General features: G+C 40.4%; 1 protein-coding gene across 1 annotated transcript in view; it reads left to right on the forward strand.

Annotated features, from left to right (window-relative positions):
- Positions 1-16153, forward strand: part of CACNA2D3 (calcium voltage-gated channel auxiliary subunit alpha2delta 3) — a 1017883-nt gene that overhangs the window by 960823 nt on the left and 40907 nt on the right. Inside the window, exons 33-36 of the mRNA XM_066596541.1 lie at positions 998-1073; positions 2774-2826; positions 6869-6924; positions 11244-11355. Of these exons, the coding sequence (XP_066452638.1) occupies positions 998-1073; positions 2774-2826; positions 6869-6924; positions 11244-11355 (297 nt within the window). The remainder of the gene's footprint in view (positions 1-997; positions 1074-2773; positions 2827-6868; positions 6925-11243; positions 11356-16153) is intronic.

The following is a 16153-nucleotide window of genomic DNA, read 5'->3' on the forward strand; positions in this document are numbered from 1 at the left end:
TGAGGTAGATAGATAAATAGTGAGAGAGAGAGAGAGATAGATAGATATGAGATAGAGAGATAAATAGATACATATGAGATAGAGAGATAGATAGGTAGATAGATAGATAGATAGATAGATAGATAGATAGATAGATAGATAGATAGATATGAGATAAATACAGGCAGATACTTAACCATCTTTCAGTACCACCAGGGAGGTGTCTAATTAGCTCCAAATTTATTCTGAAGCAGAACAACCACCCCAAACACACAGCCAAAGTCATTAAGAACTATCTGCAGTGTAAAAAAGAACAGGGAATCCTGGAAGTGAGGATACGGCCTCCTCAGAGCCCTGATATCATCATCCAGTCTGTCTGGGGTTACATGAAGAGACAGATGGATTTGAGCAAGCCAACATCTACAGAAGATCTGTGATTAGTTCTCCAGGATGTTTGGAACAACCTCCCCGCTTAATTCCTTCAAAAACTGTGTGCGAGTATGCCTAGAAGAATTGAAGACTAGAGATGAGCGAGTATACTCGGTAAACGCAATTGCTCGAGCGAGCATTGCCTTTACCGAGTACCTGCCCGCTCGAGATGAAACGTTCGGGGGCCGGCGCGGGGGAGCGGTGAGTAGTGGCAGTCAGCAGGAGGGAGCGGGGGGGGGGGGGGAGAGAGAGAGATCTAAAGGCAATGCTCGCTCATCTCTGTTGAAGACAAATGCTGGTCCCACCAAATATTGATTTGTTTTACCTTTTGTTCTTGTTCATTCATTTTGCTTTTTAGTTGATGAAAACAAACTATTAACATTTCTATTTTTTTAAAGGATCTTTACTTTTGCAGCATTTTTTCCACTCCTGCCTAAAACCTTTGCACAGGTTTTGTTGAAATGCCAATGAACATATTAATTTACCGTTTTTTGCATTGTGTTTTTATGTGTGTTTTTATGCTGAATGATTCTTGATAAATTACGTTGTTGTTACATTCGTATAATCGGTATGTATCATAATCCCCTAGGATAACCCTGTATGATTACCAAGCCATGTGCAGAACTAATAAAGAGAGCAGTGACAGTGCCCACAGCCTGCTCGATGTAAGTATGTCTTCCATATTCTGTAGAATTTCTTAGATCCCTTCTCTACCCCATTATACATTGTTTAACTATTGTGGTCATTTAATTGTTACACTGAGGGCTCATGTCCACAGGGAAATTATATTTAGCAAATCCGCGCAGGAGAAAAAAAGCAAATCTGCATCCCTAAGTGATTTGCGGATTTCACACATGGGTAAAAAAAACTGCGGCATGCTCAATTTTAATGCGGATCTCGTGTGCGAGAGCTCTCTCTCAATTGATCTCAATTGATCTCCCGCATGAAAAAAAAGACAATTATAGTGCATCAGCAGCAGAAATCTACGCAGGCCTGATGTACCGTGTGGACATGAGGCCTTACGCTTCTTATCAAGGGTGTACAGTATGTTCTATAGAAACAGGTCATGTAACTGCTGCACAGATGTAGCAGAGTTTAACTTGACTGCGATCAATTTCTGTGACAAGTTATCTTACATGAATCCATTGAAAAGCTATTGTTATATTATATCAACACAACAAACAGCATTGAAAATCTATTGAAAGGTCAAATAAACTGTTAAGATGCAAGTAAAACTAGGCTACATCTCTAGGTCCTTTGGAAGCAGAAAGTCTAAGATCCTTTACTATTGGATTAAAAACCCAGAACCATAATGATGGGGCCAATTTTTACCTTAGATATAAGATTCCTTGTCCAATAGTGAGATATGTAAACAACCATTAACCATTTTTCCTTCTTTCCTCCCCAATAGTGGCCCAAATATAAAGGGGTTATCCAATTGTGAACTATTGATGACCTATCTACAGGATAGACCATCAATAGACTGATTGTCATCCCATTGACCCAGGACCCCCACCAGTCGGCTGCTCATCGGGTCAGTGTGTTTGTGCATTGAGCTTATCTCTACATGAGGCAGACAGCTTTGTTCTACTACAGTGGCAAGGCTTGGTATTACATGTAAAGTGTCCATTGAAGTGAATGTGAACCTTTCTTGTAATACCATCTTAAAGAATACACTTTTATGTACATCTGCATAGTCCTGTTTGTTTGTGCACTTGTTTGTAGGACCACAGTTAGCTAAACTTTCCTTTACTCAAGACTAGAGATGAGCGAGCATGCTCGGATAAGGCAGTTACTCAAGCGAGCATCGCTCTTCTCGAGTAACTGCATTCTCGTCCAAACTCGGGGTGGGCGTCGGGAAGCGGGGAGGAGAGTGAGAAAGGTCTCTCTCTCTCCTCCCTGCCGCCCCTGAGCCTGCTCGGACGAGAATGCAGTTACTCGAGAAGAGCGATGCTCGCTTGAGTAACTGCCTTATCCGAGCGTGCTCGCTCATCTCTACTCAAGACGTCTAAATAGGTAGGTATCTAAATAGCTACGCCAAAGCAGAATAACTTGTTGGTGCTCTTCAATCACCCAACATTCGGGGAAAATGCCCTTCCAGCCACCATGGCTGTGCCCTTAACTACCGTAGGACTGGTGCCATTCTACAGATCTCTACTTCTACCACCGATTCAGGAGGTGATGCTACAACTTCCAATGTTAAATTGATAGGCTGTTGTTTTTTTTTATTTTTACTATGTGTCAGGTCACATAGTTTGTGCACCCACACCTTGTAGGTAAGGAGAACACTTTGAAATTGTATATTTTTCTTGTGTACAAATGAAAGACATTTTCTCCACATTATTACATATCTGCTCTTTTCCAGCCCTATCATGCCTTGTTTGCTGCAGTAAAATGGATAATGACAGAGCTTATCCTGTAAGTCTATTTTTATCATTACAAGGCACGTCAACCCCGCACGCTCTAAGAATGTTTATTGCATCACACAAATTAGCAAATAGCAGAGAGCATGTGCTTACCACACACATTAATTCTAGTATAGTCTTCTTAATGTGGACAGATACAAGGAAATACACTGATCGTGGTTATACTCTTGTGGTGGGTAATGGCCGACTGCTGCCTGGGTGGGCTTCCGTCAATACATCAAGCCATCTTACAGTAGATGATTCATTCTGTTACTTTGTCATTTCATGTTCCGTGAAGTAGTTTCTTACAGGCTCATGTCAGGCTCAAGACGAGCTGTCAGGTGTTAGTGAGAGGATGGCTTTGTGCTGTCGAACAACATACTACTGTCATGTTTTCAATAGTACAAATGTGTTACGGGAGTCTTGGATTTCCAGAATACTTCCCTTTAAGATAACCAATGGAACAGAATATCTATAGTCTTAATTGTTATCTTTTTCAAATATATACCTTGCCTGAGAATAGTAAAGCTAGTTGAGTAATGACAGCAGAAAGTAATGCAGTAGTGCTTCCCGAAGTTGGTGACAATGATAAACTATTAAAGTAGTCTACAAACTAGCAAAAACAAAACAAAGCCAAAAACTAATGAAATTATGGGTCAGGTGTATCCTTTGGGGATATTTTTTTTTTCATAGATTTTTAAATTTTCAAAAGGTCCACGAGTACAAATGTAGCAATTGTTAACGTAAAACGAAAAAAAAAGGTTTGGTACTGTGTTAGCCAGTAGAGCAAAATGTGATTGTTCTCAATAAGAGAAATGAAGGACTTTGAGAGGTCCGAAAGCTCGCTTTAACATCATGTATTTTTGTTGGCCATTAAAAGTCATCATATCTACAAGATTACTTGATTTCTCTTACTGAGAACAATTGTTAACGTGACACATTGTGCTAAAGTATCTTGATTTACAAAATGGTAGTAAATTGAAGTTAACTTGTTACAACTGGAAAAATATTTCAAATACCGATTCATTCTCTGTCTCTCCTCGATGTTCACTTGGTATGAACGTCACTTAGCAGCACTTGGCTCTTCCTAGTGGTTCCTGTTCGCTGAAGCACAACAGCACCGCTACACTTTACATAGGAACTTTAACCTGGCCTGACAGGTCATTCACTCTATCAAACTCAAATTTTCTGAGTGAGGACATAACTAATCCAATGATACCAAAATCATCCACCAAAGGTCATGCAAAGGGGTCAAAGTGTAGGGCACAAAAAAGACTGTAGGCTTTTTTTTATATTAGATGTGTTAAAGGGGTTGTTCCACAATTGCAAGTTATCCCCTATCTACAAGTTAGGGGATAACTTGCTGATCGTTTGGGGGTCTCACTGCTGAGACTCCCACTTATCTTGAGAATAAGGGTCACATTTTCCCTGTCCTTAATTAATTAATCCTTAGTTACTGCACTCCCCGCAGTGAGGTGGAGACTAAATGGAGCACTGGTCACATAAATGCACTATATCTATTGGGAGATACCCAAGCGGGTGCTGCTCGGCTATTTCTGTGAGCCCCATTGAAATGAATAGAACGTGGACTGTGCATGCTCAGCCAGTGCTCTATTTACAGTCAATGTGGGGACAGAAACGGCTCGGGCAGCAACAGGAGAGTGGGACACAGGATAAAAATCAGTGGGTGCCTCAGCCTTGAGAAGCCCACCGATCAACAAGTTATTCCCTATCCTATGCATAGGAAATAACTTGCAATTTTTGTACAACCCATTTAAATGTCAAATTATTGTTTTCTACATCTGTATACTATTATTCAGTCAAAATTGGAATAAATGATACATAACATTCCTGCAATGTCATCCATTTGAATATTTTGATGGACTCTATCCACCACATGTCGAAAAGCCGTCATGCATAAAAGGGGTTTTCCAGGCAGCACCCGCTGTCAGTCCCGGGATACACGGAGGTCAGAGCCTCCCCTGTGTAGTGGCTGGCACTTGTAATTGCAGGCGCAGCTCCCATAGATTCCAATTAGAGCTGCAGCTGCAATTATGAGTGCTAGCCACTACAGAGGGGTCTTGGCAGTAGCTTTGGCTCCGACCCCGGAATATCCCGGCACTGACAGGATGCTGCCTGGAAAACCCCTTTAACAGAATAGTCCCTCTATTTGGATCCAAAATAGTAATTATGGGAAGTTTGCTAACTGTGTCTGGTGAAATTTAGTATTTAGTCTTTCGACTACATAAATGCAATAGGAATATTTTTAGTCTTTTGAGGGCATTGCTATCTTCGTCTGGCGCAGAGTGTTGAGGCAGCAGTCTGCAGTCTTATGCTCTCGTTCATGACTTGAAGGTTGCGAGTACAATCCCTGAATGGTTCAGGTAGTCAGCTCAAGGTTGCCTCAGCCTTCCATCCTTCTGAGGTTGGAAAAATGAGTACCCAGCTTACTGGGGGTAATAAATTACCTGAAAGCGCTGCAGTATAAGTTGGCGCTATGCAAATAGCAAGTTCCTTTCCCTATCCAGATATGACTGTTTTAGTAAATACTAGTATTCTCCCTAAAAACTAAATTCTGAATCACGTCTTATGTGTTGTGCCGATCTTCAGTTATTCCTGTTAGAAAAGAACTGATAAAATGGACAACTGGATGTTACTGTTTCTCTTCCCAAAGCGGCAATCCCTACTCTGTCAGCATTGGTTGGACAGTATCAGTGATAGGGACACCCCCAACTGCTAACACCCAGCTGTCAATTTATTCATACATTTCAAGGAGTAATAACAGAGGAACAGCACAGTGAAAGGCTGTATAAGCTATCAAACACATAAAACTAAGAAAATAAAGGCTTAGTCCAATTATGCTTATCTTTGGTACATAAGAGTGGGCATATGTCTAGAAGTACTCTGGAGCGGAGACTGTCCAATCCTTCCCAAATTTCTCTGTTGTATTAAAAGCACTTGCATTCACATATTCAAACCAACAATGTTGGGCAATACATGTTCTAGATGCAAGCATAGAGGTGAAAAAAATTATGAGAAATTGATCAGTGTCTATATTTATTAAGGCCTTAGCAGGGTTAGGCTGAATTTGGATGCTACTAAGATTTGACAGGGAGCCGCATGATGTATTTTTTATACTCACCCGTGATCCAGCGCTGTCACCCGTTGAAGATCGTGCAGTGCTCGAAAATTTGACTCTTTTCAGATCGCCTTGTGTGCTCTCTCCCATAGACTTGCATAGGAGAATAGTGCATGGGACTCTGAAAAGAAAGGGTGACACTGCTAGATCGCGGGAGCTGTTGTGTATAAATAATGCATCGCCCGGCTCCCTGTCACCTCCACTAACAGCACCATAACTTAGTTTATGGTGCTATGGGGACGTGACAGGTTCCAATTAACTGGAAAACCTGGCTCCAAAAGTTCAAGACATTGATGCATTAGTGGAAATCTGTCCCCTTTTTGTGCTATGAACCAAATTTACCGTGCAATGTGCAATTTTAAGTGGAATCCATAAATACCTTTATTTCTGTTCAGTGTGGTTGCATTGTCCATATATTAGCTTTTATGCAAATTACTGTCGGACCACCTGATGGACAGTCCATTGCTGCCTTTGGTCCAGGCTCTCTCCTTTCCCAGTGCTTGAAAGACTGCCCTTTTCTAACCTTAGTGATGTCAACAGCTCCACTTGCTAGAGACTGCACATGTTCCCGTACTAATGAAGACGCATGAGTCCTTCTCACCAGGACTGACATCACACGCATACGCCCTCCTCATCTTTCTCAGGTCTAGTGACAGCTGCACCTTCCACTCTCTTGCTCAGCACTATCTCTCTATCTACTGTGACTAAGCACAAAAAGGTCCCTTATATAACTAAGGCTCAATTCTCCAGAAAGTTCCTACTGAGCATGCTCAGTTCTAATGTGCTGAAATTAGGTGCAAATCACAGTCCATCTACGTGGCAACATTGTAACCTTTTATGATAGCCCCTTACACATGCACTATATATAACTGCAACTAGAACAGATCCTAAAAACATATTAATATATCTTTCTCAGATTCCTGGTGGAGTTTAATCTATGCAGTTGGTGGAACTCAGGTCATTCTGTGAAAGGTAACATTCTGATTTCCTTGTTTCTTATTTTATTGTACTTTATTAAAATGAATGAGAATGTAAAAGAACTTTGAGCAAGAGCCACTATAGCAGTATGATACGGGGGTCACCTGACTTTAAGTGCAGAAACCTGAGCAAGTAAGACCCTGTGTTTTACTGTGTATACGACTGCTTTAACACCTGCATTAGGGTCTGCTCAGGGTTTCCATTTATCTGCTCCATTTTTTAGAAGAGAAACTGAAATAAAACTGGAAAAAAATGTTTTTTTTCCTCCATTGATTTCAATGGGGTTTCAAAAAGACAGAAAGCAAACAGAAATGCATCAGTTTGCTTCAGAAAAATCATGCTGCAGACTGCACTATTTTTTAATCCAAAAAAACGGAAACCTGACGAAATGGAAGCCTTTCCGTTTGCTTTCCTTTTTTTTTTAAATCAATGGGGAAAAAAACAACCACATTTTTTAGTTTCATTTCAGTTTTTCTCCTCCAAAAACGGAGCAGAGAGACAGGAACTCTGAAATTACCCTAACGAAGGTGTGAACACAGTCTTAGGGCTCAGTCAGATGAGCATTTTTTCCCCGCATCTGTACATGAAAAAAAATGCAAAACGCATGTATAAAAAATGCATAACTGAAGCTTCAGACGCGTTTTTTATTTGCACTTGTTGTGCGATCATACAATGGTAAAATTTGCACATAAAAATATGGTCCCATCGCTATCCCCTGCTGCGGCTGTGACGGCTGTAGCAGGGAATTCCCTGGATGTGAAACCCCTGGATGTGACAGCATCCAGGGGTTTTTACCTCATTGTCAATGGGGCTGGGGCCCCGGCCCCGTTGAAAACATAGGGAGAGGATCACGCTCCTCTGCCACAGCTGTGACAGCTGTGGCAGGGGATTCCTTCAACTCTGTGGGGAGTCTCTTCATCACTGAACACTGTGCTAGTTCTGCCACAGTGTTCAGTGATGAGGGGACTCCCCGCGGGGATGAAGGAATCCCCTGCCACAGCTGTGGCACAGGAGATTGATGCTATCCTATTGCTTTCAATGAGGCCGGCACTGCTGCCATCCTATTGAAAGCAATAGAATGAAGGGAACCCCCACAGGGATTTTTGAGAGGGGGGCTTGAAATATAAACCCTACCCCGAAAATAAGCCCTAGATGCTGGAAAAAAAAATAATTTATCACCTAGAAACGTTGTCCAGGGCTCTGCTGCACCTTTTTCCCGGGTCCCCGGCACTGTTCTTTTTCATTTTCTTCTGGCCGGGGAAGTATTTACAGGTGGTTACAATAGACGCTCACTATTTATAGTGCATGTCAGGAGTAGGCTTAGGGTCTGATGACATCATCATCGGAGGTTCCAGAACTTCCGTTGTAGCTTTCCTTTGAAATAAAAAACAAAAAAGTACTGCAAGCAGCAATATTTTGCCTTGTAAAACTCCAGACAGCTGGATGAAAACTAAACTGACCCCATTACAGTTAATGGGGTCCATTCCATGTTGTTTGTTCCAACATAAGGGCTTTTACCCACTAGCTTTTTTTAGCGCTGTGATATGGCTGCATTTTTTTTCTGCAATTGTCAATGGGACTTTCTAATGTTAAAATCGCATTGCACAAAAATCGCAGAAGTACAAACTTGCGATTTTTGTTCCATGTGATTTTAACATTAGAAAGTCCCTTTGACATCTGCAGAAAAGAAACGCAGCGATATCGCAGCGCTAAAAAAAGCTAGTGGGTAAAAGCACTAAGATGGATCTGTTTGGCCAATAGGTGCCATTTTCCTGCTCCATTACTGAGCAGAGAGATAGAACCTACAAGCACACATGTGAACTAGTTCTTGCTCAACACTTACATTCTAGAACGCTACACTATTTAAAAGGTTTTCCAATCATTTATATTTATGGAATATTAATGGAAAAACATAACTACTAAATCATCTAACATTGTTGGAAACATACGTCTATATGAACAGTCATTACTGTGACTCTGCTATTCATTAAAGGGGCTATCCCAAGGGACAATGTGCTCAGCTATCTCCCACAGTCCTATAGAAGTGAATGGAGTGGTAGTCTCAAAAGCACATCACCACTCTATTTTTGTGATCCCTGATGATCCAAATGGTTGGATCCCTAGCAATCATACAATTAATATTTTTGTGGAATAACAAGGAAAGTCAGACTAAACAGGAACCAAAATCTGATGGCTTAAGCAGCCTCTGCTTAACAATGAAAACAAGGGGGCTGCAGCTTGCATCCTCCTCCTTCAGTTTTCCTCGATCTGGTTGGCTTTACCCAGAAGACACCAGGTTGACTGATAAGATTTAATGGGCCAAACTCCTTTCTCACTATTAAGGGGCAATTGCAGTCAATGGAAGTGGATTCTGAAGTATCACAGTTCCCTAATGCTAACGCCAGCAGCATAACATTTATTAGACTATATCAAGATGGTTCCTCCTTATAATAGCAAAGGATAGGGTGACGTTTTTCTTACTAAAGATGCAGTCAGTAGTGGGAGCGATTTGCTCCAAATAATATTAAAAGGTTTGTCAAGGTTTTAAAAAAATGTCTACTTATATCCAAACACTTTGCCAATCTTGCCCCTGGGCTGTATCTGGTATTGCAACTTCTCCATTAAAGTGATTGAAACTGAGTTGCAGTCCAAGGCACATGCCATGTACAAGAACAATGAAGGACTAAAAAATTGTGACAGAATCTCTATAATGATTATACGGATATCAAATGGAGGTAATCTCAGTTTCACCTGGTGTAAGCAAGATGTCCTGCATATCAGGCCATCAACCATCACACCTATAGGGCCAGGTTGGCTTACAAGCAAACAAAATCTATATCTGTTCAAGACTGGAGACTTCTGGTAAAAGCCCTATTCCAATAGGAGCTTGCTTGGGATAGCAACAGACGAGTTCCTTCCCAAAGCACGTAATTTGATGTACCTATCTTAGTCCTTAGAGTGGACAATACAGAATTTATGTTATTATTCCTGAGCTATTTTTTTGTTCAGGGCCGTAGTCTGTCTCAAGAAACTCTTTATGACTTACATAGTTTGTTAATGTCCTTTACTTTAATCAGTAACAAGTTCTGAACTTGGCCTCGTTATGTAGTGTAGAGTAGGCTTAAAACGACAAGGAAATTGGCTGCAGTATAGCAAACAAAGGGAATTGGATGTTTTCCACGCATCATCTTGTCTCTTGAATTATGAGTTGTTTTTCATTCTCCACTTAACAGTTTCTGCTAGATGAGAAGTCTTGGACACAAGTTGTAAATAAACACATTTTATGAGGTTTTTTTTTATAGCAAAAAATATATGAAGAGTAACATTATGTCCTTAGATATTGTTTACTATCTGTTGACCTTATGGGTGAAAGATGGGCAATGGGCATACAAATTCTTTATATAACATAAACATAGATCGTAGCCTCAACTGTCTTAATTACTCGAGAGCAAAGCTATTGGCCTTACAAAAAAAATGGAATGAGATTCTACCTGAATATAAGTGTTTGGTGTTTGTATTCTTGAGTTCTCTGTTTCTGTCAAATTACGTAGCAATGTTGATATGACATTCAGGACTCTAGAAAGCTTGAGGGACAATCCTTGTGGTGAAAGTACTGATTTGTCACCTAGATTTCCCAAGAACAAAAAGAATATAAATGTATTAGGCCTCATTTAGACCTTGAATTCAATGAATGGCAGAGTGCTGCCTGTGATTGGCTAATTGCTGTGACCAATCACAGGCAGCTCTCAGCTGTCATTCAATGAATTGATGAGCACTGCCTGTGATTGGCTGAGTGCTCAGCCAATGAGACACAGCCCTTTCAGCAGGTGAGGATTCTAAATTCCCACCCGCTGAAAAAGCTTCAGCGCAGTGCAGGGAGAACAAGCGGCTAGACGCACCTGAGCCCCGGCAGCGGTAGACAGGTGAGTATATATTTTATTTATTTTTTACTACAGCTAGGGATAATTTTCAGAGAAGGGCTTATATTTAAAGCCCTTCCCCGAAAACCTCTGCAGGGGTTGCCAGCAGGCCATTGCTTTCAATGGGGCCACCGGCAGCAGCAATGCTGAACGGAGCTTTGTTCACACGTGTTTTGGCAATCACATGGACGCACGGATTTGTGCGCACCTATGCACATGCAAATGTATGCTTGTGTGAATGTGGCCTTAGTGTTATACCTGAAAATAGTTGCTTGGTGATAGAAGAAAAAGCTAATCACCTTTGAAGACCATCTATGGTGTGTGTAATCCATGTATATTTGTAGTCTATTCCTTATTGATATATGTATATTGTATATATATATTTTTTTACAGCTCAAAGGCTAAAGCAGACTCTGGAGCCCTGTGACACAGAGTATCCAGCTTTTGTATCTGAACGGACCATAAAGGAGACAACAGGCACCATTAACTGTGACGATTGCACCAAGTAAGGCTTTCACCAAGTGCTGGTTTTGAATAGCATTAAAACCTCTGCATTGTATTACCACTCTTGGCTTTTCAATAAGTAACATGCCAATTCCCTAATTATACAAGCCATTCCAAGTTCTCACATGTAAAATGTTTCCACTACAGGCCCCCATTTTTTTTTCCTTTACAGGGAATGGTAAAAAGAAAGGTGCCCTGTAAATGTGGTCAGCTCCATAGCCGCATAATATCAAAAAACATTTTCGACATACAGCATATAGTCTCAAGAGAAAATTACAGAAAATCCAAACGGTTACTTATACCAACATCCTTTAGAATGCTACAGTGATTGCAATGAAATAGATATGGATCAATCAACTTTCATGTTAATCCAATGTGTTCAAAGACCTTAACTCACCTCCGTGCCCCAGTACCCATTGGCTCCTTCTCATCGTACATTAAACATACACTCATCACACACGTAAAAGCATCCTCTCTTGACCCCATGGTTCTCCAAGACTATAAGTCTCTCTCCCGTTAAATATAAGCTCCTAAAACAGATTGTATACAAGTTCTTGATTCACTTCCTCAGGACATTCTGCTTCTATAAGCTGTCTTTGTAAACCTGAAACTCCACCATCTGGCGTCTCACCTGAGAATTTTGCATGGACAGCAATGTCCACAATTTTTGTTTAGTTTTTAGAAGAGGTGGAAAAGCAAGTGTCATGATCAAAATATCAATTGTAATATCAGAAGATGGTCTTTATACTGTCTATTCCAATCTATCTCTACAGCAAACTACTGGTTTCAGTACAAAATTCTGTCCTGGGACTGGAGTGGCTGGGGTGTATAATACCTACACTTGCTCTTCTTTTCCATCCATCCGAACTGCTGATTTCGGGTCCTATTTTTTTGGCGTCCAAGATGGCTGACCCAATCTTTAAACTTTCTAGTGCTGCTCAAGAGATAACCACTAGCCAATAAGAAAGCACCGCACAGTTTACATTAGTTGATAGAAAATTGCAGTGGCCATTTTGAATTACCGAAAATAAGGACCAGAATCGGTGGATCAGATGCCTGGCAGAGAAGAACAACTGCAGTTAATATGCCCACGACCCTGAATTCTGAGTGAAGAGACCCAGCAGATTTATGGAGACTTTTTGTAGGCAACACTCCATGGGAAAAAGCATGCTAATTAGCACATGTCAGCCAAACTAGAGAATCTTCCAAAAGAAAGAACAACCTATCTATAGACAGAGTGTTTTGAGGTTCATTATTTTCTCTACAGAGCATTGTCTGAAAATAAGTCTATTTTCACTCCCTGAGTCTTGTCAATAAAGAACAGTTTCCATTCTGAACTTTTCTAAGGCATCTCAACTAGTTCCATGCTCTTTGATGATGATGGGCAAGAACCCTAAAGCAGTTTGTTGACAGATAGCTTTCCTTTCAGAAGAGCCTTTACTTTGGTGACATGAGCCAATTTGCATATTTTTCCCATGGAACATTGCCTGAAATTAAGCCAAAAGGAAAAACATCCTATCTTTGGACATACTATTTTGGGATTGGAACAGCATTGAAAACTACACCCAAGTACATTCACAATTACAGCTATATTTCTACTGTAATTGCGACGATGATAAATAAGCACTTTGGGTCTAATTGTCCTCATATTAATAATTTTGTTATATTTATTATATGAGTAGAAGGATTAATGTTCTCTTTGGAAGGTCTGGCAGATAGCTACTGAACTAAACATCTATGGAAGTTACAGAAGTCAGTTCCCTGTGCTGTATTGTCTATACTTTGCATGGAAATATTGAATGTGGAATAGCTGTGCTTGAACATCATTTCTGGGTATACAACTATCTTAATTCAACATGACAAGAGCAGATTTAAGACCTCAGGTTTTGAGGGTAATTTTAGGACATGGAATCTCTTTCCAAAATAACCACATAATGCAGCATTTGGTCTACAACCCATTGGAAACTGAGTCAAGTGCAAATTATAGCATTTTAAGGCGGCTAAGATCTTTTTTTATTTGTAAAGAAAACATTTGTGTCTTTCAGAGTGCAGTCCAAACTGATCTCAAGGCATCCATTATTTTGCAAATGCACCCAACAGGAAGCCATAAACTGCACCCATGATAAACCTCTAATGAGAGCACAATGATGGCTCTTAAATGCCCTCCGCACGTATTAACAATCGCAATATTGTCTTTCACATAAACACAAATATGTTTCTTTTCAAGTATCTGATCCCAGAAAAGCCTTAAATAAATGGAGATGTGTGTAGTGTGAAATACAGATTTGGTCTACCTTTAACCATGTAGCAGTAAGAGGCTTTTTTCTAGTATGAGATTATAGCCTTAATCTGCTGTGTCTCTATTTTAAGTCTACTGGGGCAGTAACCACAAAACCTCACACTTCTTCAACAGTGCAAAAAAAGTTTACTTCAATTAGATCAAGTATGGGTCAAACAATTTCTTGATTGCTCAAAGATGTGTTTCTACTACAATGGGAAGGCAACAAATGTATTTCTTTGTGAAGCGTGCATGGAGCCTGAAGACGAAGTCCCTACTGCTCATTATTATGAAGCCACAGATTTTCTACACGCTATCATATGGTGCTTCTGTAAGCATCATGTAATGGAGATATTAGCTTTTAGAGAAGAATACCTTTGTAATAGGCATGCTACTTATTGCCACAAAACATATTAAATTCTACAGACAAAACCTCCATATGAAATAAGAAGCATCTGGATGTACTGTAAATATGGCTCCATAGTATAGGAACCATGTTACAGCTTTGGTTGTACAAAGCCAGAATTGGTTGGGTGCATGAGCCCAAAGTCCATGCATGAATCAAAGAAGTATGGTCTCTGATAAGAATTAGTGGCTAATACCTACTGAGATTAAATATATTACCGGCAAATATATATCTTTCAACCACCGTACGTCAAGTTCTTAAAAACTACACATGACTGTTTCCTCATTAAAGCTACTTTTGAGGCCACACTGAAGGACAATATTGCCATCATTGGTGCAACCACAGGGGTTTTCGTCCAGCCTACTTAATCCCATCGATCCCCCACTTTTGAACAGTCTATTTATGGAAGCAAAATGGAAATGATGGGGTAATTCAATACATTTACCATTCAGGAATCTGGCATACAACCCCCAGTTATGACAACCATTGTTCCATGTCTGCTGGTTGCTGTACACTCTTGCAAAAAGTTACCTCCCTAATAGTTTAGTAGGGCATCCGTAATGCAGTGGGATTTTTCATTTCTGCTACAGCAGATGCAGATGGTGTAATTCAAATCACCAGAATAAAAAATAATTAAGTGATGTCGGCTCTGAAGTCTGCATAATTGTGAATGCAGCTTAAGGACAAAATTAAAAATGCAATGTAGTTACACAGTTATTCTATTTTTTTTTGTACATTTTCTGCATAAAAATGGACTGTTCTGGGGCTTTTACTATTGATAACCTATCCTCAGCATAGGTCATCAATAGTTGGTGGTCAGGGGTCTGCTCAAGAGATCCTAGCTGATCAGCTGATCTTCCAGCCTACTGTCAATGCAGCTGCCTAGATGTCATTGGTGGTCAGGGGCGGAAGTGTAGTAAATGTATTCACTCCCTTTTTAATCAATGGGAGTGATGTCTCCTATTACACTTCCAGCTCCTTATTCCAATCAGAATTGTTAGTGTAATAGAAAGCATCACTCCTATTGATTTCAGTGGGCGTAAAGTCATCTATTACTGTTCCGGCCTTGACCACCAACGACAATGTCTGGCCAGCTGTACTGAAAGCGGGCTACACAATCAGCTGATTGACTGGGGTCTCAAACAGCAGACCACCACGATCAACTATGGATGACTTATCCTGAGCATAGGTCATCAATTGTAAAAGTCCCAGAATCCCCCTTTAATTTTAAAGTAGAAAAAAGAGGAAGCGCCAAAGAATACAGTGGAACCCTGGATGGTCCAAAAGAAAAAATATAAACGAGTAGAAAGTTCCTGGTATATCAAACCGGATATCTCACCTCTGGATCAATTTTCCATGAAATTATGTACATAGGTCTGTATGGCAATGATCCACTTTTTCAAGAGGAGAGCCACTGGAAAGGGATCAGGGGTCCCTCAAAGGAACCCCCATATGAAATATAAAGAAATAGTTGTTTAGTAAAAATTCTTTCCTGCGCTCACAGAACCTATTTAAGACATGATAAAAAAATTCCTCCAAATAAAGGAGACTTACTTTGGAGGAGGGGGTTATGGTTTCCAATGTTCCCCCTCCTAATTCCAACACCTCTATGCAGTCACCAAAGAATTTTCCTTTTAGCCCAAAAAGGTTTCTTCTCTGTATTTATTCAAGTCAGCAGTATGACAACGCGTTTCGGTACACAATGTACCCTTATCAAGTCATCCAGTAAGTCTCCTTTATTTGGAGGAATTTTTTTATCATGTCTTAAATAGGTTCTGTGAGCGCAGGAAAGAATTTTTACTAAACAACTACCCCTTTAATTTTAAGGTGAAAAGCTTTTCAAGGGGTTATCTGGGAGCAAAAAGGTGTTTTAAAAGCTACTCAGCCAGGTGTAAAAAGTTAAAAGAAGCCATTCTCACCACACCTGATCCTCAGCCACTCCCATTATGCTGGTGCCTCGTCTACCATTGCTCTTCACGTCTGGCTGCAGTAAGCCAGTGATGATGTCACTGATGCCAGGGACATGTTAGCACTGCAGTGATTAGATGCAGCAGTCACATGACCCATTGTTAAGACATCATCACTGCTGCAGCTTCAGATGAAGACCTTCTAACA

This window comes from Eleutherodactylus coqui, chromosome 3 (assembly GCF_035609145.1).
Source record: "Eleutherodactylus coqui strain aEleCoq1 chromosome 3, aEleCoq1.hap1, whole genome shotgun sequence".
Lineage (NCBI taxonomy): Eukaryota > Metazoa > Chordata > Amphibia > Anura > Eleutherodactylidae > Eleutherodactylus > Eleutherodactylus coqui.